The sequence below is a fragment of the Phyllobates terribilis genome, unplaced genomic scaffold (genome assembly GCF_046119375.1).
Source record: "Phyllobates terribilis strain yellow unplaced genomic scaffold, ASM4611937v1 Scaffold_2__4_contigs__length_985480577, whole genome shotgun sequence".
Classification (NCBI taxonomy): Eukaryota; Metazoa; Chordata; class Amphibia; order Anura; family Dendrobatidae; genus Phyllobates; species Phyllobates terribilis.
The window spans coordinates 813,793,407-813,816,705 of NW_027362762.1; the positions used below are offsets into that span (position 1 = coordinate 813,793,407).

General features: G+C 50.4%; 1 protein-coding gene and 1 long non-coding RNA gene across 6 annotated transcripts; one reads left to right on the forward strand and one right to left on the reverse strand.

Moving 5' to 3' along the window:
- Nucleotides 1-1,921: 1,921 nt before the first annotated feature.
- On the reverse strand, nt 1,922-8,188 carry LOC141230754 (uncharacterized). 3 transcript variants are annotated; one of them, XR_012297215.1, is made up of 4 exons: nt 7,778-8,188; nt 2,564-2,665; nt 2,150-2,216; nt 1,922-2,068 (listed from the first exon to the last, which is right to left on the reverse strand). It is a non-coding gene; the product is annotated as an uncharacterized lncRNA (long non-coding RNA). The 3 variants fall into 3 exon arrangements; XR_012297221.1 differs by having other exon boundaries at nt 2,564-2,712; XR_012297209.1 differs by having other exon boundaries at nt 2,564-4,054.
- BCL7B (BAF chromatin remodeling complex subunit BCL7B) lies at nt 7,931-22,722 on the forward strand. Of its 3 annotated transcripts, none has more exons than XM_073667622.1 (7): nt 8,308-8,423; nt 14,122-14,219; nt 14,678-14,753; nt 17,255-17,333; nt 18,737-18,889; nt 20,838-20,917; nt 21,880-22,722. In XM_073667622.1, the coding sequence occupies exons 2-7, from the start codon at nt 14,209-14,211 to the stop codon at nt 21,967-21,969; spliced, it is 489 nt and encodes a 162-aa protein (XP_073523723.1). In that variant the 5' UTR covers nt 8,308-8,423; nt 14,122-14,208; the 3' UTR covers nt 21,970-22,722. The 3 variants fall into 3 exon arrangements, with proteins under 3 accessions (XP_073523721.1, XP_073523723.1, XP_073523724.1); XM_073667623.1 differs by having other exon boundaries at nt 8,314-8,347; XM_073667620.1 differs by lacking the exons at nt 8,308-8,423; nt 14,122-14,219 and adding an exon at nt 7,931-8,099 and having other exon boundaries at nt 21,880-22,711.
- The last annotated feature ends 577 nt before the right edge of the window (nt 22,723-23,299 follow it).

A 23,299-nucleotide genomic window follows, 5' to 3' on the forward strand; every position in this document is an offset into this window, starting at 1 on the left:
ACCTTTTGTAAGAGGAGCAGTGAGGCCAGATATTCTCTAGGGGTACCTCCCTTGATATGATCCTCCAACTGATGCAACCAACGGAACAGGGTTCTTGTGACACAGGTGGATGCGACATTCGTTCTTAGGGCGGCAGCCGATGTCTCCCATGACTTCCTCAGCAGACTATCCATCTTACGGATCTTTAAGCTGAAAGGAGTCTTCAAAGGGGTAGGGTAGTCTTTTTTTGCTACTCTGGCCACCTGAATGTCGACTTTAAGAATTTCTGTTCAGCATTTAGAGATGTCCTCATCCAAGCGGAAGCGGTCCTTTAGATCAGATGGAATGTTCAGCTTCCTTTCTGGAAACTCCCATTCATCCAGAATTAAATTCTGGACATTGTCATTGATAGAGAACACCATTTTCTTTTTGATCTTAACCCCACCGAACATCTCGTCTTGGATCCTGCGTGTTTTCTCCTCCTCTACTCGCATTGCGTTTCTGACAGCGAGTAAAAGTTCTTCTATTTCATCAGAGGAAAAAAAAAATGTTCTATCCTCCTGCTCAGTATTATAGCTTGGAGTAACTTTGCCTTCCTCCAACCATTCCTCCGGAGTTTAATTTTCTGCCTCAGAGTCTGAGCCATTTGGCTTCTGGGGCGTAATTCCTCTTTTTTGATACTGAGGGACCCCCAGAAAAGGATTGTGAGAAGGTGGCTAAGGATGACTGAATCTCCTGGCGCACCATTCCTCTGACTTCATCCATTGAGGGACCTACTCTTAACAGATATACTCACTGGTCCAGGGATTGCGCTGGACTCTAGGGCAGACACATCCATCATTAGAACCTCAGTCCTACCTTATGGTGTCTTCAATCAGGGTCCTTTTTTGCAGGAAGCCGAGATCCAGCGCCTTGCTCATCCAATAGGATGAGGTCTCCCCCCTCCTGATACCAGGTCCTGTCATTTTGGTGCTTACAGACATTTTCTTTTAAAATTTCCCGCCAAAATGGCGGTGCGTTCCACCGTGGAACGCAACCGGTAGTGACGTTGCGCCTCAGTGAATCGCCCAGCACGTGTCACTTTCCATGCTCGCTTAAAACTGCCGGAGAAGCTCCAGAGAGCGGCATGTGCAGGGAGAAGGTGAGACATTGTAAACTGGCTGGGGGGCTACAGCAGGCCCCCAGCCCTCTCTTTCACCATCCCGCATTGCCTAGGCCCAGGAGGATGGTGCGGTCCCATACAGGAGCAGCGCAGGGAAGGAAGGCACGGGGCAATAGATCCAAGGCTGCCCAGCTAAAGGTATTTAAAAATGGGGAAGCTGCAGGCCACAGCCCTCCAGAAGGAAACCTCTTCATCCCTTAGGGACAGGAAAAAACGCTGAGGATGGAGGGAGGGGGAGGGCTATTTAACCTCTTGTGTTTTCGGCCCCTAATTAGGATGGGGAGGCAACCTCCCAGAACCCATGTTGGTGCTGTTGTGGAGGGTATTAGAGAAACATAGACTAACAGTGTAGTTAGGGAATGGTAGGGAATTTTTTGAGCAAGTAAATTAGAAAATAGCTTAGATTATGGAATCAAAAAGATAGTGATTTAGATAAAATTTACTTTTGCCTTTGGACCACCCTTTTAAATATCGACAGTAAGTATTTTGGTCTGTACTTAAAAGCCAAAACACAGAGAAAAATTATAATTGAAACACTTGAACCTCTCAGAAAGCCAAAACCCTAATCATTTCTTCAAGCACCACTCCAGCGGTTGTTTTTTATTTTACGAAGTATAAATATGGTAAAGAAGGGGGCGCTGTTAGATTTACGTCCAGGACCTGCTGCGGATAAAAGCAGTAAACCAAAAAGGCAGCAAGGGGAATATGGTATAGGTGTATATGGTATCTGCGCTAGTCCTGGTATAGTTGAGGTGCTGACGAAAAGTACTTGAGGAGAGATAAAGTTTAAAATGAGGTATTTTATTAGGTTGTTAAAATATTTAAATAGTGATTATGTACAAAAACAAGACTTTAAGACAGGGTCCTGAGTAGGATAAGAGTAGATAAGTCAGATGGACGTAGAGGTCAATGCTGAATGGAGGTCGCCTAAAAGGAAAGAGGAGCGGTGTTAAAGAGTGACCTGTTTAACATTACTTAAATTATAGCAGTATTGGTGCAAAATGTTACCTGCTTGGTCTGAGGTAGCTAATTGTATAGTGGCTCCGATCCGTATAGTAGTATGGTATTTAGATTACTATGAAAAAGGAGGGTGAAGGTCAATGGAGAACACAATAAGAGGTTTTTTATTTTACCGCTGGAGTGGTGCTACTAATCTAACGTCCCTGACCCTACTCTTATACTTACCCGCCATCTTCACCTTCTATAGCTGCCACTCCCGTTGGTCTCCGGCAGTTGGATCCTTCTGAATCGCTCCAGTGTTTCATGGAGACAGACGGAGGTCACAACTCAATACAATTCTATGAGAGCCTCGTTCTGGATCTCACAGATTTGCACCGCGACGGACGTGGGTGGCACAAGGCAAGCAATATGTAAAAATTGCAGCAATTTTTTTTTTTTAGAAACGAGACAGTCGTTGCTTACTTGATCCAAGTCGTCATCAGGATCCAAAGTTGTCTGCACAGACGGCTGAGGATTTCTTCAGGGACATCACCATTAGCAATATAGCACAATCTTCTGGCATTTCTACATGAAATAGAAATCATCAAGTATGCACTCCACCCTTTTCTTCCCTGTGAATATATAGTGTTATAGCACAGTTTTTCTTTTAGCTTTATTAGGTAATAATTATTTTTGCTCAGCACTTCATTCTTGTAGTTTAAGAAGCCAATATCACCAATTTAAAAGGTGATATTTTGCGCTTTGGAATGCAGTGCGCCCTACACACATTTAGGGAGGGCCCTATGCTTACCAATGAAAAGAACATGGGTCATGTCACCCTCACTCGGGAATGCTGGGTAGTTGCGGTGGCCATTGACTTGCTTGCATGCAGCTGTTTCCATTGAATTAAAGGGGTTGTTCAGGCTTTGGGCTCAAGTCTGAATTCACTCTATGTACTTGTAGACTTGTGCATCCTCGCAGTGCACACTGTCAGGATTCTCCGGGACTGGCAATCATGTGACTGCAAGTATGTGATTTGCATACTTCTGAACATATTCCGACTAGACGTGTCCAGCCTCACTCAACACAACTGAATACAGCTGCATATCTAGTCGGCACATGACCACCTGTATGCAAATCATACTTGCGGATGGAGCGCTGTTCCACCCACGGCTGTTAAATGCACATGATGGCTGAATAAATCAAACTATAAAAAAATGGTCAAAGTTGCCTCCTAAATTGCTAAGAGTGATTGCTCTAAGACATTGAAACTGCATTACTGCAATAGAAACATAAGAAAGCACTACAAAATGTACACATGAAATTTTTTTTAAAAAATTCTGTAATATTAATATGAAAAATTACAGTAAAGGAAAGCACTTAGCGCATAGATTGGCCAATATATGTGTGCCCAACAGCCAGTGTCAAGACGTCTTTCATTGTTGGGTCCGTGTCCTTCTCTGTCACACACGCTCCTGTTCACATTAGTAAGGATGTGCTGGCCATTTTCACTATGTGGCTGAATAAATCAGCCATCACCTGCCGGGAAAGATGTGGGCTCGGCCTGCAAGCCCACATCAATGGCAGGGACACGACTTATGACGTACATGTACATTTTATGTTGTGAGTGGGTTAAAACAGTATTGTTTACTGATGAGTGCGGTGCATGGATGGAGTAGTAGGTGGTTAGTGGATGGCTAGCATGTCCCATCAAGGCTGAGATGTCAGCAAGGAGGTGTCATGTTTTTGGCTGGAATCATGGGGAAAGCTGCTTGGTACCTTTAGGGTCTCTGAAGGTGTGAAAAACACCCCAGCAGAGTATATAGAGTTTCTGACTGACCACTTTCTTCCATGGTACAAAAAGAGGAACCGTGCCATCCATAGAAAATCATCTTCATGCATGACAATGCAGCAAAGAGTACCTGAGTCGTTGGCTGCTATGGGCATAAAGGGCATCCTCTCCTGACCTCAACCCTAAAATTATATCCATAAAAGAAGCCTTCAGAGGTCATTTTTACTGTACACTTTAAAAAGAAACCCCTAAAACAGCATAATTGCACTAATTCTTTTCCAAAATTCCAGTACATTATCTTGAAAAAATGAATGGTAATACTCAAAACTACAATGAGCCGGAATACTGCACTGCCAAGGAAAGACTGGAAAAGGCACGGCACTTAGAGAAGTGGAGGAAAAAACAAAACCACAAAAATAAAATTGAGCTGTGGCGGTAGGGTACAAGTCGGTCACAGTTCGTGCGGTGTGTATTCGGCTGGGACAGACTCGCCTAGGACCACTTCTGGGGACTACTGGCACTTTTTCACACCATGTTGACATATGGACTCCATGTTGGGCCTACTCTCCTATAGGCCATCCCTGGTAATGAGTGGGGCCATCGGTCTGACCTATGGGCCATCCCTGGCAATGAGCGGGGCCGCCGGTCTGACCTATGGGCCATCCCTGGCAATGAGCGGGTCCGCTGGTCTGACCTATGGGCCATCCCTGGCAATGAGCGGGGCCTCCGGTCTGACCTATGAGCCATCCCTGGCAATGAGCGGGGCCTCCGGTCTGACCTATGGGCCATCCCTGGTAATGAGTGGGGCCGCCGGTCTAACCTATGAGCCATCCCTGGCAATGAGCGGGGCCTCCGTCTGACCTATGAGCCATCCCTGGTAATGAGCGGGGCCGCCGGTCTGACCTATAGGCCATCCCTGGTAATGAGCGCGGTCTGACCTATGGGCCATCCCTGGTAATGAGCGGGGCCGCCGGTCTGACCTATGAGCCATCCCTGGTAATGAGCGCGGTCTGACCTATGGACCATCCCTGGTAATGAGTGGGGCCGTCGGTCTGACCTATGGGCCATCCCTGGTAATGAGCGGGGCCGCCGGTCTGACCTATGGGCCATCCCTGGTAATGAGCGGTGCCGCCGGTCTGACCTATGGGCCATCCCTGGTAATGAGTGGGGCCGTCGGTCTGACCTATAGGCCATCCCTGGTTGTGAGTGGGGCCGCCGGTCTGACCTATGGGTCATCCCTGGTAATGAGCGCGGTCTGACCTATGGGCCATTACTGGTAATGAGCGGGGCCGCCGGTCTGACCTATGGGCCATTACTGGTAATGAGCGGGGCCGCCGGTCTGACCTATGGGCCATCCCTGGTAATGAGCGGGGCCGCCGGTCTGACCTATGGGCCATCCCTGGTAATGAGCGGGGCCGCCGGTCTGACCTATGGGCCATCCCTGGTAATGAGCGGGGCCGCCGGTCTGACCTATGGGCCATCCCTGGTAATGAGCGGGGCCGCCGGTCTGACCTATAGGCCATCCCTGGTAATGAGCGCGGTCTGACCTATGGGCCATCCCTGGTAATGAGCGGGGCCGCCGGTCTGACCTATGAGCCATCCCTGGTAATGAGCGCGGTCTGACCTATGGACCATCCCTGGTAATGAGTGGGGCCGTCGGTCTGACCTATGGGCCATCCCTGGTAATGAGCGGGGCCGCCGGTCTGACCTATGGGCCATCCCTGGTAATGAGCGGTGCCGCCGGTCTGACCTATGGGCCATCCCTGGTAATGAGTGGGGCCGTCGGTCTGACCTATAGGCCATCCCTGGTTGTGAGTGGGGCCGCCGGTCTGACCTATGGGTCATCCCTGGTAATGAGCGCGGTCTGACCTATGGGCCATTACTGGTAATGAGCGGGGCCGCCGGTCTGACCTATGGGCCATTACTGGTAATGAGCGGGGCCGCCGGTCTGACCTATGGGCCATCCCTGGTAATGAGCGGGGCCGCCGGTCTGACCTATGGGCCATCCCTGGTAATGAGCGGGGCCGCCGGTCTGACCTATGGGCCATCCCTGGTAATGAGCGGGGCCGCCGGTCTGACCTATGGGCCATCCCTGGTAATGAGCGGGGCCGCCGGTCTGACCTATGGGCCATCCCTGGTAATGAGCGGGGCCGCCGGTCTGACCTATGGGCCATCCCTGGTAATGAGCGGGGCCGCCGGTCTGACCTATGGGCCATCCCTGGTAATGAGCGGGGCCGCCGGTCTGACCTATGGGCCATCCCTGGTAATGAGTGGGGCCGCCGGTCTGACCTATGGGCCATCCCTGGTAATGAGCGGGGCCGCCGGTCTGACCTATGGGCCATCCCTGGTAATGAGTGGGGCCGCTGGTCTGACCTATGGGCCATCCCTGGTAATGAGCGGGGCCGCCGGTCTGACCTATGAGCCATCCCTGGTAATGAGCGGGGCCGCCGGTCTGACCTATGGGCCATCCCTGGTAATGAGCGGGGCCGCCGGTCTGACCTATGGGCCATCCCTGGTAATGAGTGGGGCCGCTGGTCTGACCTATGGGCCATCCCTGGTAATGAGCGGGGCCGCCGGTCTGACCTATGAGCCATCCCTGGTAATGAGCGGGGCCGCCGGTCTGACCTATGGGGCATCCCTGGTAATGAGCGGGGCCGCCGGTCTGACCTATGGGCCATCCCTGGCAATGAGCGGGTCCGCTGGTCTGACCTATGGGCCATCCCTGGCAATGAGCGGGGCCTCCGGTCTGACCTATGAGCCATCCCTGGCAATGAGCGGGGCCTCCGGTCTGACCTATGGGCCATCCCTGGTAATGAGTGGGGCCGCCGGTCTAACCTATGAGCCATCCCTGGCAATGAGCGGGGCCTCCGTCTGACCTATGAGCCATCCCTGGTAATGAGCGGGGCCGCCGGTCTGACCTATAGGCCATCCCTGGTAATGAGCGCGGTCTGACCTATGGGCCATCCCTGGTAATGAGCGGGGCCGCCGGTCTGACCTATGAGCCATCCCTGGTAATGAGCGCGGTCTGACCTATGGACCATCCCTGGTAATGAGTGGGGCCGTCGGTCTGACCTATGGGCCATCCCTGGTAATGAGCGGGGCCGCCGGTCTGACCTATGGGCCATCCCTGGTAATGAGCGGTGCCGCCGGTCTGACCTATGGGCCATCCCTGGTAATGAGTGGGGCCGTCGGTCTGACCTATAGGCCATCCCTGGTTGTGAGTGGGGCCGCCGGTCTGACCTATGGGTCATCCCTGGTAATGAGCACGGTCTGACCTATGGGCCATTACTGGTAATGAGCGGGGCCGCCGGTCTGACCTATGGGCCATCCCTGGTAATGAGCGGGGCCGCCTGTCTGACCTATGGGCCATCCCTGGTAATGAGCGGGGCCGCCGGTCTGACCTATGGGCCATCCCTGGTAATGAGCGGGGCCGCCGGTCTGACCTATGGGCCATCCCTGGTAATGAGCGGGGCCGCCGGTCTGACCTATGGGCCATCCCTGGTAATGAGCGGGGCCGCCGGTCTGACCTATGGGCCATCCCTGGTAATGAGCGGGGCCGCCGGTCTGACCTATGGGCCATCCCTGGTAATGAGCGGGGCCGCCGGTCTGACCTATGGGCCATCCCTGGTAATGAGCGGGGCCGCCGGTGTGACCTATGAGCCATCCCTGGTAATGAGCGGGGCCGCTGGTCTGACCTATGGGCCATCCCTGGTAATGGGCGGGGCCGCCGGTCTGACCTATGAGCCATCCCTGGTAATGAGCGGGGCCACCGGTCTGACCTATGGGCCATCCCTGGTAATGAGCGGGGCCGCCGGTCTGACCTATGAGCCATCCCTGGTAATGAGCGGGGCCGCCGGTCTGACCTATGGGGCATCCCTGGTAATGAGCGGGGCAGTCGGTCTGACCTATAGGCCATCCCGGTTGTGAGCGGGGCCGCCGGTCTGCACACAACTCTCCGCCGCTGTCTCCTCCCGTCAGAGCCGAGTTTTGCCACTCGCGCCTCATAGATAAGAAGTTTATGAGTGAATGTTCCCGCCCATTTATCTGCACTCTCCACACAACCAGCGTGACGTCACCAGCGGAATGCAATAAGGCCACGCCCCTCCAGGCGTCACGCCGCGGTGTCGATAGGAAAATGTCAGGCCGATCAGTGAGAGCCGAGACCCGAAGCCGGGCCAAAGATGACATCAAAAAAGTGATGGCTGCTATCGAGAAGGTCCGCAGATGGTGAGCGCTAGTTCTGAGTCAGTAAAGTGAGCGCCACTACTGGACTAGGTGGGTGAGGTACTCGCTCGTTTAGAAGGGACCTCGAAGCCGGCAAATAACTTGCCAAGGGGGATCAGCTGATTGGCTGAGCAGCTGAGTGACGTGACCAGAAGCCAATCAGATGCTTTCTGTGAGCGGCTGAGCTGTCACCAATCCTCCTGTTAGTAGCGGCGGGGCGTGTCTGGGCGGCAGGATTCTGGTTGGAAGACGTGAGTTGGCGAGGAGATTCCGTGATTGGATAAACAGATCCCTGCGCGAAGGGTCTTATCCTTTCAGAGGAATCCGGTGCGTGTGGTTGCCATGGGAATGGGCCGGAGAAGCAGACGAGGGGCAATATGGCCGCGATGTCATTTGCATGTTGATTACGTCATGCACTTTTTTTACATGTGGGTTTGGTCATGATGACCACACGTGTGCTTTGTATGGCCCCACGGGTGCTATGTATGGCCCCGCCGCCCCACGGGTGCTATGTATGGCCCCGCCAGCCCACGCGTGCTGTGTATGGCCCCACGGGTGCTATGTATGGCCCCGCCAGCCCACGCGTGCTGTGTATGGCCCCACGGGTGCTATGTATGGCCCCGCCAGCCCCACACGTGCTGTGTATGGCCCCACGGGTGCTATGTATGGCCCCGCCGCCCCATGGGTGCTATGTTTGGCCCCGCCGCCCCACGGGTGCTGTGTATCGCCCCATGGGTGCTATGTTTGGCCCCGCCGCCCCATGGGTGCTATGTTTGGCCCCGCCGCCCCACGGGTGCTGTGTATGGCCCCACGGGTGCTATGTATGGCCCCGCCAGCCCACGCGTGCTGTGTATGGCCCCACGGGTGCTATGTATGGCCCCGCCAGCCCCACACGTGCTGTGTATGGCCCCACGGGTGCTATGTATGGCCCCGCCGCCCCATGGGTGCTATGTTTGGCCCCGCCAGCCCACGCGTGCTGTGTATCGCCCCACGGGTGCTATGTATGGCCCCGCCACCCCATGGGTGCTATGTTTGGCCCCGCCAGCCCACGCGTGCGGTGTATGGCCCCACGGGTGCTATGTATGGCCCCGCCAGCCCACGCGTGCTGTGTATGGCCCCACGGGTGCTATGTATGGCTCCGCCGCCCCACGGGTGCTATGTATGGCCCCGCCAGCCCACGCGTGCTGTGTATCGCCCCACGGGTGCTATGTTTGGCTCCGCCGCCCCACGCGTGCTGTGTATGGCCCCACGGGTGCTATGTATGGCCCCGCCGCCCCATGGGTGCTATGTTTGGCCCCGCCAGCCCACGCGTGCTGTGTATGGCCCCACGGGTGCTATGTATGGCCCCGCCAGCCCACGCGTGCTGTGTATGGCCCCACGGGTGCTATGTATGGCTCCGCCGCCCCACACGTGCTGTGTATGGCCCCTCGCGTGCTATGTATGGCCCCGCCGCCCCACGGGTGCTATGTATGGCCCCGCCAGCCCACGCGTGCTGTGTATCGCCCCACGGGTGCTATGTTTGGCTCCGCCGCCCCACGCGTGCTGTGTATGGCCCCACGGGTGCTATGTATGGCTCCGCCGCCCCACGCGTGCTGTGTATGGCCCCACGGGTGCTATGTATGGCTCCGCCGCCCCACACGTGCAGTGTATGGCCCCACGGGTGCTATGTATGGCCCCGCCGCCCCATGGGTGCTATGTTTGGCTCCGCCGCCCCACGCGTGCTGTGTATGGCCCCACGGGTGCTATGTATGGCTCCGCCGCCCCACGCGTGCTGTGTATGGCCCCACGGGTGCTATGTATGGCTCCGCCGCCCCACGCGTGCTGTGTATGGCCCCACGGGTGCTATGTATGGCTCCGCCGCCCCACGCGTGCTGTGTATGGCCCCACGGGTGCTATGTATGGCTCCGCCGCCCCACGCGTGCTGTGTATGGCCCCACGGGTGCTATGTATGGCTCCGCCGCCCCATGCGTGCTGTGTATGGCCCCACGGGTGCTATGTATGGCTCCGCCGCCCCACGCGTGCTGTGTATGGCCCCACGGGTGCTATGTATGGCTCCGCCGCCCCACGCGTGCTGTGTATGGCCCCACGCGTGCTATGTATGGCCCCACGAGTGCTATGTATGGCTCCGCCGCCCCATGCGTGCTTTCTATGGCCCCATGGGTGCTATGTTTGGCTCCGCCGCCCCATACGTGCTTTGTATGGCCCCACGGGTGCTATGTATGGCCCCGCCGCCCCACGCGTGCTTTGTATGGCCCCACGGGTGCTATGTATGGCTCCGCCGCCCCATACGTGCTTTGTATGGCCCCACGGGTGCTATGTATGGCTCCGCCGCCCCATACGTGCTTTGTATGGCCCCACTGGTGCTATGTATGGCTCCGCCGCCCCATACGTGCTTTGTATGGCCCCACGAGTGCTTTGTATGGCCCCACGCGTGCTTTGTATGGCCCCACGGGTGCTTTGTATGGCCCCGCCGCCCCACGCGTGCTTTCTATGGCCCCACGGGTGCTATGTATGGCCCCGCCAGCCCACGCGTGCTGTGTATGGCCCCACGGGTGCTATGTATGGCCCCGCCAGCCCCACACGTGCTGTGTATGGCCCCACGGGTGCTATGTATGGCCCCGCCGCCCCATGGGTGCTATGTTTGGCCCCGCCGCCCCACGGGTGCTGTGTATCGCCCCACGGGTGCTATGTATGGCCCCGCCGCCCCATGGGTGCTATGTTTGGCCCCGCCGCCCCACGGGTGCTGTGTATGGCCCCACGGGTGCTATGTATGGCCCCGCCAGCCCACGCGTGCTGTGTATGGCCCCACGGGTGCTATGTATGGCCCCGCCAGCCCCACACGTGCTGTGTATGGCCCCACGGGTGCTATGTATGGCCCCGCCGCCCCATGGGTGCTATGTTTGGCCCCGCCAGCCCACGCGTGCTGTGTATCGCCCCATGGGTGCTATGTATGGCCCCGCCACCCCATGGGTGCTATGTTTGGCCCCGCCAGCCCACGCGTGCTGTGTATGGCCCCACGGGTGCTATGTATGGCCCCGCCAGCCCACGCGTGCTGTGTATGGCCCCACGGGTGCTATGTATGGCTCCGCCGCCCCACGGGTGCTATGTATGGCCCCGCCAGCCCACGCGTGCTGTGTATCGCCCCACGGGTGCTATGTTTGGCTCCGCCGCCCCACGCGTGCTGTGTATGGCCCCACGGGTGCTATGTATGGCCCCGCCGCCCCATGGGTGCTATGTTTGGCCCCGCCAGCCCACGCGTGCTGTGTATGGCCCCACGGGTGCTATGTATGGCCCCGCCAGCCCACGCGTGCTGTGTATGGCCCCACGGGTGCTATGTATGGCTCCGCCGCCCCACACGTGCTGTGTATGGCCCCTCGCGTGCTATGTATGGCCCCGCCGCCCCACGGGTGCTATGTATGGCCCCGCCAGCCCACGCGTGCTGTGTATCGCCCCACGGGTGCTATGTTTGGCTCCGCCGCCCCACGCGTGCTGTGTATGGCCCCACGGGTGCTATGTATGGCTCCGCCGCCCCACGCGTGCTGTGTATGGCCCCACGGGTGCTATGTATGGCTCCGCCGCCCCACACGTGCAGTGTATGGCCCCACGGGTGCTATGTATGGCCCCGCCGCCCCATGGGTGCTATGTTTGGCTCCGCCGCCCCACGCGTGCTGTGTATGGCCCCACGGGTGCTATGTATGGCTCCGCCGCCCCACGCGTGCTGTGTATGGCCCCACGGGTGCTATGTATGGCTCCGCCGCCCCACGCGTGCTGTGTATGGCCCCACGGGTGCTATGTATGGCTCCGCCGCCCCACGCGTGCTGTGTATGGCCCCACGGGTGCTATGTATGGCTCCGCCGCCCCACGCGTGCTGTGTATGGCCCCACGGGTGCTATGTATGGCTCCGCCGCCCCACGCGTGCTGTGTATGGCCCCACGGGTGCTATGTATGGCTCCGCCGCCCCATGCGTGCTGTGTATGGCCCCACGGGTGCTATGTATGGCTCCGCCGCCCCACGCGTGCTGTGTATGGCCCCACGGGTGCTATGTATGGCCCCACGAGTGCTATGTATGGCTCCGCCGCCCCATGCGTGCTTTCTATGGCCCCATGGGTGCTATGTTTGGCTCCGCCGCCCCATACGTGCTTTGTATGGCCCCACGGGTGCTATGTATGGCCCCGCCGCCCCACGCGTGCTTTGTATGGCCCCACGGGTGCTATGTATGGCTCCGCCGCCCCATACGTGCTTTGTATGGCCCCACGGGTGCTATGTATGGCTCCGCCGCCCCATACGTGCTTTGTATGGCCCCACTGGTGCTATGTATGGCTCCGCCGCCCCATACGTGCTTTGTATGGCCCCACGAGTGCTTTGTATGGCCCCGCCGCCCCACGCGTGCTTTGTATGGCCCCACGGGTGCTTTGTATGGCCCCGCCGCCCCACGCGTGCTTTCTATGGCCCCACGGGTGCTTTGTATGGCCCCGCCGCCCCACGCGTGCTGTGTATGGCCCCACGGGTGCTATGTATGGCTCTGCCGCCCCATGCGTGCTGTGTATGGCCCCACGGGTGCTATGTGTGGCTCTTCCGCCCCATGCGTGCTATGTATGGCCCCGCCGCCCCATGCGTGCTTTCTTTGGCCCCACGGGTGCTATGTTTGGCTCCGCCGCCCCATACGTGCTTTGTATGGCCCCACGGGTGCTATGTATGGCTCCGCCGCCCCATACGTGCTTTGTATGGCCCCACGGGTGCTATGTATGGCCCCGCCGCCCCACGTGTGCTTTGTATGGCCCCACTGGTGCTATGTATGGATCCGCCGCCCCACGCGTGCTTTGTATGGCCCCACGCGTGCGTTGTATGGCCCCGCCGCCCCATGGGTGCGTTGTATGGCCCCGCCGCCCCACGGGTGCTTTGTATGGCCCTGACGCCCCACGGGTGCTTTGTATGGCCCTGACGCCCCACGGGTGCTATGTATGGCCCCGCCGCCCCATGTGAAGATGGCACTTACACCAGTGTGACACATGTCAGTCACTGGATCTTTCTCCTGGTCATGCCTGTGTACACATTTATGGCATCTATATAAAGTGCCCTCCCGGGTCCTTACACCCAGTCAGGTGAAGACATTTGTAATGGGGCAGGAAAGCTGACAAGACGATCTATTAGATCCCATCTCCGGCATAGGGCTCACATGATCACGGACCTGGGCTACTGATGGGCGAGCCCCTCCTGTCACACCCGGTCCGCAGTTGCTGTTAACCACAGTATTTAAAGGTTATTTCCAAGATGGGAAGTTATCCAATGTCTAAAGAATATGAGATATCTCACTGATCACTGGGACCCCCACTGATCTCGGGAACCCGTCTAGAATGGCGTGTACGCACGCTACATCTCTGCTTCATGCATCGTGTATGGGACTGCTGGCGACAGCCGAGTACAGCATCGTGTATGGGACTGCTGGCGACAGCCGAGTACAGCATCGTGTATGGGACTGCTGGCGACAGCCGAGTACAGCATCGTGTATGGGACTGCTGGCGACAGCCGAGTACAGCATCGTGTATGGGACTGCTGGCGACAGCCGAGTACAGCATCGTCTATGGGACTGCTGGAGACAGCCGAGTACAGCATCGTCTATGGGATTGCTGGAGACAGCCGAGTACAGCGCTCAACTATTTCCAGCAGTCCTATAGATAATGATTCGAGTGGAGGTCCAGCATGTGTACTCCATTCCAGAATTGTTGGACCCCACTGATCAGTATGATAAGTTCTATGGATAGGGAATATTATTTTCGGATTAGCCTTTCAAATGGTTAATTTCTGGGATTAGAGTTATCCCAGTTTTTGGAAGGGAGGTATGGCTAAGACTCCTGCAATGATCACACTGGTCCTGCTTGGTCGGAATGACGTACTTTATGCTGTATTGAGGGGTTAAAGAGTAAACTTTCTTTTTGACCTTTCATATTTAGCCACAGATCGCTCAATAGCCCTCTAAGACGTGCTCAGCTGTAGCTGATGTTTTTATTGAATCTGTCATACTCAGGGCTGTATGCATGCTTAGACGGGAGCTGTGCGCACTTCTTGGAAGTCTATTGTACGATTGATGGGGGCCCCACATTGAGAAAGTCTTATGAAAGCTACGTAAGTAACTTAGTAAACAGAGAGTTTTATTTTATATAAAACTTTAAAATACTAAAACAGATTAAAACAGCTGAGAAAAAAAAACTACAAAAAAAAACAAAAAACAGTTATCTTAGCTAAAGTTTTGTTCACATGACCAGTAATGATCCATTAGAATGGATCCAGCAGTAATCCGTTGGTAAGAGTTGTACAGACACAAACTTTTTAGTTCGTTTTTCAAAAACTGATCTCTGCTGGATCTGTTTTTTTAACATTGAAGTCTACAGAAAACGATCCGTTGTTCTCCACTTCTAACGGATCCAACAAGCAAAAACAGAATCGACTTTATCATATTAGAATGAACACTAAGGATAGAAATGGCCATAGTGGAGGAGGTAGTTGTACATTGTATGCATGGACGACAACAGAACGACCATCCTCGATGATCATATGATGTATTGATGTTATTTATGTTTCAGGGAGAAGAAATGGGTGACGGTTGGTGACACGTCCCTGCGGATATTTAAATGGGTTCCTGTTATTGACGGAAGAGATGTGCGTATATTAAAAAAAATTTAAAGTGTAGTGTTTTTTTTTAATCTAAAAACAGGAAACTTTTTTAAATGTATTTACTGAGTTAATGAGTCTAAGGAAAATTTTGTCCTGCATTTTTTAAAGGGGTACTCTACATTTATTTATTAATTTATGTAAACTGTCTAAAGTAAAGGGGTTTTCTGGGATTTTAAAATATTTTCAGGCCATGTGACATAGTAAAATAACCAGAACTCTCCTTTCAAATCCTGTGTCAATCCAGTGTCACCTCTCAAGTGGACTCCTCCTGTCCTGGAGCTGGTCTCGTGGATTACAATGCTATAGTGTTGGAGTGTGCACAGTCATTATTTGCTCTCCGTAAGAAAACCAATATAATATTCTTGTAGATATGATCCCCGGCCAACTAAAATAAAAATGCTATTGTTCTCAGTAAAGACCCATTCACAAGTCCGAGTTTCACTTTGATGCAATATGTGGATAAAAATCGCACATTCAAGTGATCCGAGTTGCTTCCGTGCACTGCCTGCTTTTCACTGACTGGTTGTCAGAAGAGGCTTGGAAAACTAGAAAAGCTGACAGACGGATGGTAAAAACAGATACTTGGATGAAAATTGTTCTGCTTTTTTTTTCTGTATGAGAAAAAAAACACCTATATGTTAATGGGGCCTTAAAGAAGCAAAATGTTTGCTGGCCATTAAAAGGGTTCATAGCTACAACATTATTACGGTAGGACTATAAAGCTAGAGAAATCAGGGAAAGGCAGAGATGCAATTCCCTGATACATTAGCCCATGTGTGTGCAGTGGCTATCCATTGTCTTATACAGTACAGACCAAAAGTTTGGACACACCTCATTTAAAGATTTTTCTGTATTTTCATGACTATGAAAATTGCACATTCACACTGAAGGCATCAAAACTATGAATTAACACATGTGGAATTATATACTTAACAAAAAAATGTGAAACAACTGAAAATATGTCTTATCTTCTAGGTTCTTCAAAGTAGCCACCTTTTGCTTTGATGACTGCTTTGCACAGTCTTGGCATTCTCTTGATGAGCTTCAAGAGGTAGTCACCGGAAATGGTCTTCCAACAATCTTGAAGGAGTTCCCAGAGATGCTTAGCACTTGTTGGCCCTTTTGCCTTCACTCTGCGGTCCAGCTCACCCCAAACCATCTCGATTGGGTTCTGGTTTGGTGGCTGTGGAGGCCAGGTCATCTGGCGTAGCACCCCATCACTCTCCTTCTTGGTCAAATAGCCCTTACACAGCCTGGAGGTGTGTTTGGGGTCATTGTCCTGTTGAAAAATAAATGATGGTCCAACTAAATGCAAACCGGATGGAATAGTATGCCGCTGCAAGATGCTGTTGTAGCCATGCTGATTCAGTATGCCTTCAATTTTGAATAAATCCCCAACAGTATCACCAGCAAAGCACCCCCACACCATCACACCTCCTCCTCCATGCTTCACGGTGGGAACCAGGCATGTAGAGTCCATCCGTTCACCTTTTCTGCGTCGCACAAAGACACGGTGGTTGGAACCAAAGATCTCAAATTTGGACTCCTCAGACCAAAGCACAGATTTCCACTGGTCTAATGTCTATTCCTTGTGTTCTTTAGCCCAAACAAGTCTCTTCTGCTTGTTGCCTGTCCTTAGCAGTGGTTTCCTAGCAGCTATTTTACCATGAAGGCCAGCTGCACAAAGTCTCCTCTTAACAGTTGTTGAAGAGATGTGTCTGCTGCTTGAACTCTGTGTGGCATTGACCTGGTCTCTAATCTGAGCTGCTATTAACCTGCGATTTCTGAGGCTGGTGACTCGGATAAACTTATCCTCAGAAGCAGAGGTGACTCTTGGTCTTCCTTTCCTGGGGCGGTCCTCATGTGAGCCAGTTTCTTTGTAGCACTTGATGGTTTTTGCAACTGCACTTGGGGACACATTCAAAGTTTGCCCAATTTTTCAGACTGACTGACCTTCATTTCTTAAAGTAATGATGGCCACTCGTTTTTCTTTACTTAGCTGCTTTTTTCTTGCCATAATACAAATTCTAACAGTCTATTCAGTAGGACTATCAGATGTGTATCCACCTGACTTCTGCATAACACAACTAGTGGTCCCAACCCCATTTATAAGGCAAGAAATCCCACTTATTAAACCTGACAGGGCACACCTGTGAGGTGAAAACCATTTCCGGTGACTACCTCTAGAAGCTCATCAAGAGAATGCCAAGAGTGTGCAAAGCAGTCATCAAAGCAAAAGGTGGCTACTTTGAAGAACCTAGAATATAAGACATATTTTCAGTTGTTTCACACTTTTTTGTTAAGTATATAATTCCACATGTGTTAATTCATGGTTTTGATGCCTTCAGTGTGAATGTACAATTTCCATAGTCATGAAAATACAGAAAAATCTTTAAATGAGGTGTGTCCAAACTTTTGGTCTGTACTGTACATCCATAGTCTTATACGTAGGAAATGTAATCTGCTACTTCTGTATTTCTCATCAGAAGGAGAAGGTGAAAGGAAATGCCACTCTGGAAAATTCTTCATCCACTGCCAACTCCTCGCTTCTGCTGGAATTTCAGGGTAAGATACATGTAGTACAAAGTGAAAATCAACCCGGCAAACTTACCAGCATCTGTTTAGATACATCTGAAAAGCTTTTTGTACTTTTCAGTAACATATTTTTCCTTTTTATAGAAGTGGCAATTTAAGAGCCCTGCTTAGTATTCGCCCACTTCTACGGCCTAGCATCCCATTTATTGTTATCATTTAAAAAAATAAAAATAAAAAAAATGTTATAAATGATGCTATATATATATATATATATATATATATATATATATATATATATATATATATATATATATATATATATATATATATATATATATATATATATATATATATATATATATATAATATATATATAATATATTGTGTCGTTTGTGTTCTGTAACGTCTTGGTTCGAGACCTGTCAGAAGATATTGTCAGTAAGAGGTTTGAAGATACAATGCTGCACATCAGTGCCTTCATTTGAGAAAGCGTTATATACCTTTATTGGACTCTGTTGTTAAGGTGCCCGTACACATTAGCCGTAAGACGGCCAAATCTTTTGATTTCTGCAAGATTAGATAGTTGGCCAATGTGTACAAGGGCCTCTTTATTATCCACTGATCTGGCATATTGGGTGTCAGTATGTCCGATCTTTTGTTCCCGCAATGATCAACTGATGCAAGAGTTTCTGGGCAGAGGTTTATTCCCCTCTCTCGGCATGCATCTGTATAGGACTGTTGGGGGAGGTGGGAAAGGGTTGAATGAACAAAAAATCTAAGCTTAATGGCCATTTTTACATTCAGGATATTGAATTAAAGGACCCAAATACATTATAAGAAATCTGACCGACCAACCCTCTGATGTTCTCATGAAAACACATGAAAACTGAGCTGAGCGCTCATGTGCATGGGGGAAAAGATGCCGGCCAAACATTAGTGTGTATGTGTATGACCAGCTTTTGAGCAAGTTTTACTGCATCCAAACAGTACCTGCAAAGCCTCTAAGTATATGTTCATATGCTGTGTGCAATACGCACATTTTCGTTGCTATTTTGCAACATTTTTACATTTGTGTTCATTTGAATGGGTGAAAAGCGCTGCAAAAACGCTGAAAGAATTGACCTGCTGCGTCTTGGCAAAAAATGCAGAAGGGCTCAAAATTCCATGTGGGAAAAAAAACCTGCAGTGTGTGCATGAGATTTAAGAAACAGCATTGACTATGTTGGTAATGTAAAATGCAGCGTATTATACACAATAAATACACTGGGTAAAATACTTGGCCAAAATGCTGTAGAAATGTTACATGTGAATATACCCTAAGTGTGCAGTGGCTTCTCAGATGTCGCCATTACTTGGGCTCTTCCAGTTTTCTTGGTTGTTTAATTGACTGGGCTTTTACCATCCTGTTCACGAAGATGTTTATTTCCTTACAGATGAAACCAGTAACCAAAGTTCCTTGTCAGATGTATATCAACCAAAGGTGGAGAGCAGCACCTCCAGCCCAAGCCCGACACATAGCGAGTCCCCCAGTCCTGTGCACACAGTGGACTCCCAGCCCCCAACACTGGGACAGGAGAGTCTGGATGGTAAGGATACCTGACCAGTCATGATGCTATGCGGTCACCAGAGAAATTGCCGCTGTGTCTAAGATATACATATATATTTTTTATGGGCTTTTATATGTACAAACCATGCTAATGATATAACTGTATTTTCCAAACTTCTTCAGAAATGTAGCTCATGTTGGATTGAGGATTTTCCTATGAATATTGGTGTGTATCGGCAGAACATGGACATGACATGCCTCCTCTGTGACTGAAACACTTTTCTCTATAATTGTATAGTTATCATTTCATTTTTTGTTGACCTTTATAGCTCTCGGAGGCATCGAAGTCTCTGATTACCAGGTAGTTGCATCTAATGTACTGTAGATGTAGTTAATTTATTCCACAGCTTATAACTGGTAATAAACCTGAACATATTTGTTGCTTCGTTATGTGATTTCACACGTTTACATTCTTTACAAAATACAGAACTTTGTAAGCCGGGGTCCGACACATCTGTCGATAAACCTCCATTCAGACGTGTTTTCTACTTGGTTTTCATCAAGGCCGCTTTCACATGTTCAGTATTTGGTCAGTATTTTACATCCGTGTTTGTAAGCCAAAACCAGGAGTGGAAAAGTATAATAGAAACACGTCACCACTTCTGTATTTATCACCCACTCCTGGTTTTGGCTTACAAATACTGGAGGTAAAATACTGACCAAATACTGAAGGTGTGAATGTGGCCCTATATATTTCACATGGATTAATGCCTGTAATAATGGCTCTGACAACATTTTGCATTTTGAAAACAAAAGCACATAAAAAAGGCTAGATGTGATTGTTGGTATGTCACTGTCGTATCTCATTACTGTACTTGAGGGTTTAAAGGGTGATTTTGGTGCCACTCACTTCTGCATCGGAACATGAGCGGCGCTAAAGACATCACATCTAAAGAAACCTGGCAGAACACGGGCTTGACACCCACCCATCATACATGTGTACCGGCTGATTTGTACATATGTTGCGGAAGTGAACAGTGCTGGGATAGCCCTCTAATGCCTAAATAACACAAGATGAACACGTGGCCTCATCTTGACTTACGATTGAAACAAGCTCTACTGACTACCTGACACACGCACTTAAGGGTATGTGCACATTGTGCCTTTAGACGTCGGCATATCTGCATAGTTCTTGTTGTAGGAAGACCCCAGAGGTGTTTTATATGAAGCGTCTTTTCTGATTTTTCTTTGACCATTTTTGTTTTTTTTTACATTCTATGCATAAAATAGTGGTGGCTTCCAAGTAGAAAACACCAGAATTGCTGGCCACCAACAGGTCCTGTTCTCAGGATTTCCTCAGTATTGCACAGGTAATGGCATTATTGCCTGTGGAGGTGACACAATTATCACCTGGGCAATACTAAGGAAATCCTGAAAACATGATGTGTTGGGGCAGTGAGGACTGGAGTTGGGGAACCCTGATCTAGATGATTCACAGCTTTCGAACCGTGAAGCGGTTAAAATAAGTGAAAACAACTGCAATGTATGCACATCAGGTCATTTTGTCATTGCTCTACATATATTCGCTTTGATTTTTCTTCGCGTTTCCGCCTGAAAAAAAATGCCATCCCCATCCACAGCACTCAGTTGGCTCAACAAAGGCCAAAACAATGTACTTTTGTCCTATGTCTGGCCCGCACAGGTTGGCATACCACACAAATGAAAATAAAAAGATCCACAGGATGATGATATCCAGTATAAAAACAACAGAACTTGCAGGTTTTCTCAGAATTTGGACACCCCAGGAGTGACGAATGACACTATAGGCAAGTATTTAACAAAGCATAAAGCCTGATGGGAAAAACTGAGGCTTTCACTCTCCCCCATCCATCCATTTCAGTTAAACCTACCTTACTTGTGGCTACTAATGATCGTACTTGGTAAGTTTGTGGCTACTGTTTGGTAGATGACCTGTGTATGTTTTTCAGAGCCCTCTGTGCCTTCTTCTGAAGTAGCGGATGAACCTCCTACTCTGACTAAGGAGGAGCCCGCTTTATCTGCTGCTCAGGTACTAGATCATTTCCCATATTAACATGATGAGGGTTTTGGGGGTTATTTTAGTTCATCCAGTTCATGTGTACCCCTACTTCACACCTACCATTGGCAAAAAAAACGCATGAAAAATGACCTAAAAACCAGTCTCACAGGTTTTATATTTTTGTCAGTAATAAAGTGGTACCGCCCATCGGACTCCTAAGCCCATTTTTGACCAAGACATAAATTGACAAATTCTAGTGCACCTTTTCCTGAATCTCCCACACCCCTCTTGCTCTGTAACGTGCTCGCCACAGATTGGGTGCACCTGATGTTGATGCGGAGGGTTAGGGCTCACTCATAGTGGCGTATACTCTCATATGAGAGAGAATTGGGCCGATTAGGCTAATGACACTCGGTTTACATTCTGTCAGAGCTTGATCCGAGTGTCATCTTACTGTGATCCGATTGTGTTGCATAAAAGAATTGCGGCCCAGGTGAGGAGAAGATGGAGAACTTAATTTCTCCATCCATTGTTTCTGTGCTCTTAAAGCGGACTGCACTCTATATCTGATGTTTCACACACACTCATAGACTTGTATGGATGCACGTGATCTGATTATCGGATGAACTCGCAGCATGGTATGATTGTTGTCTCGTGCCGAATCGGCATGAGAAAAAAAATTGCAGATGTACACTGCCCCCTAGAATAACATACGGCCGAGTGATGTCCGATAAAACATCAGCGAGTACTCGGCCGTGCTATACGCCAGTGTGAGCGAGCCCTTAATCTCAGGCTGCATGTGCAAACCTTTGATTCAATGGTAATAGATTTGCCATAGACAATCTTGGAGTGTATCACAGCGAGTTTACATGGGGACAGCTTTAATTAATGTAAATGCATGGAGACATTTGTATAAATAATAGCTTTTTGTATGAGAGGTTTGATTCCCGCAGGATTAATTCTGATAGTGAAATGTATTCTTCATACCCCAGACAGAAGATCCGGATGAGTCTGGAGCGCCGCCATTGAAGAGAGTGTGCCCTGATGTGCCTTCCCATCCCCACACTGCATTGAAAAGCTAGTGCCAAATGAACACACTTCTAATGATTTTGCCTTAGATGACAATGCTTGCACTGGAGGCTGGAAGTCGTGCAATTACCGTTTTAAAGGGAGGGAATGATAACCCGCCTCGCAGAGGGCCAGTCCAGAATGCAAAGTGATAGAGTAATATTGTACTCCACTAATCCCATTCGTCACAGGTACCATATGGTACTGATGCTTGGATCAATTCCATAAGATGCCACCACTTACTGTGCCATGTTCCTGCTTTTTGTCAGCTGGCCATTACTAAATGTACCATGTCACGGCTTATCTATTATATGAAGTCTGCATAGCCTGCACAATCATTACTGAACGATTAAAGCACATATATAAATCGCCACTCCCTGCCATGTATTGAAGGCCTTTACAGGACTTGGTCAGGGGATTATCATGGCGCACTTACCGGGTGCACAATCAGGTGCCATGGTTTTATTTCCAGTAACCTGTAAAGAAGTGGTTTTCCACACCAAGCACTTAGAATCTGGATTAGAAATCTAATAATTTATAAGATTACACAGCTCCATTCCTTATAGAAAACCTATAGAGAACTTCTATATTCTATGTTTATATTCCATGTTCTTTTTTTAGTATTGAGGACAATGGATGTTGGATGTGTTTGATTACAAAGATATTTTTAATAAATGAATCGACCTGTTTCAGGAGGTCTCTGAGATTTATTTGAAAATTTAAGAAATATTTTGTAAAAATGTGCAAATTACAGAGTTTGTTAATATCCTAATGATTACAAATAAACTAAAAAATCTGAAAGTATAATACAAATGATGCTATTTTGTAATAGAAATTATAAGGGGGACTAAGGAAGAAATGGGGATAAAGCAGCAACGCACTCCATCAATATAGATAAAACAAAAGTTAGAAAGTGGGCAAAGACTCAGCAGTGATACAGAGAGAGACGGAAGGAGACCACCACGGCCAATGATTAGTCATATGTTGTGGACGACACAACTGCACTGCTGACCTGTTAACAAGGAGCAGGTACTGGAGCAGTAGGGCTTTGACACATAAGTAATGCTTAGTTTTCCTACACCCTGACCGCACCATACGGAGAGAGTTTCTGCCCCCCAGGAACAGAAAACCTACAGAAAAAAGGTGGAACCTCTCCATACGCTTCAGTGTCGATTCCTGTTCATCTGGCATGAGACCTTCAACTCTGTGGGGTGAAGTTGGAAGACACCTGGAGAAATTTCTTCAGGAGTTGCAGGAGGCGTGTGTCACACCAGGTGTGGGAAAGACTTAGTGCAACACAGAGGGAAAGGGAGCCCAGACACTAAGGAAAGGGGTAAGTGGAGA

Coding starts and splice junctions, on each gene's coding strand:
- BCL7B (XM_073667620.1), top strand. CDS start 8,008: ATGTCAGGCCGATCAGTGAGAGCCGAGACCCGAAGCCGGGCCAAAGAT. Junction 8,100..14,677: donor ATCGAGAAGGTCCGCAGATG/GTGAGCGCTAGT, acceptor TTTATGTTTCAG/GGAGAAGAAATGGGTGACGG. Junction 20,918..21,879: donor CCGCTTTATCTGCTGCTCAG/GTACTAGATCAT, acceptor TTCATACCCCAG/ACAGAAGATCCGGATGAGTC.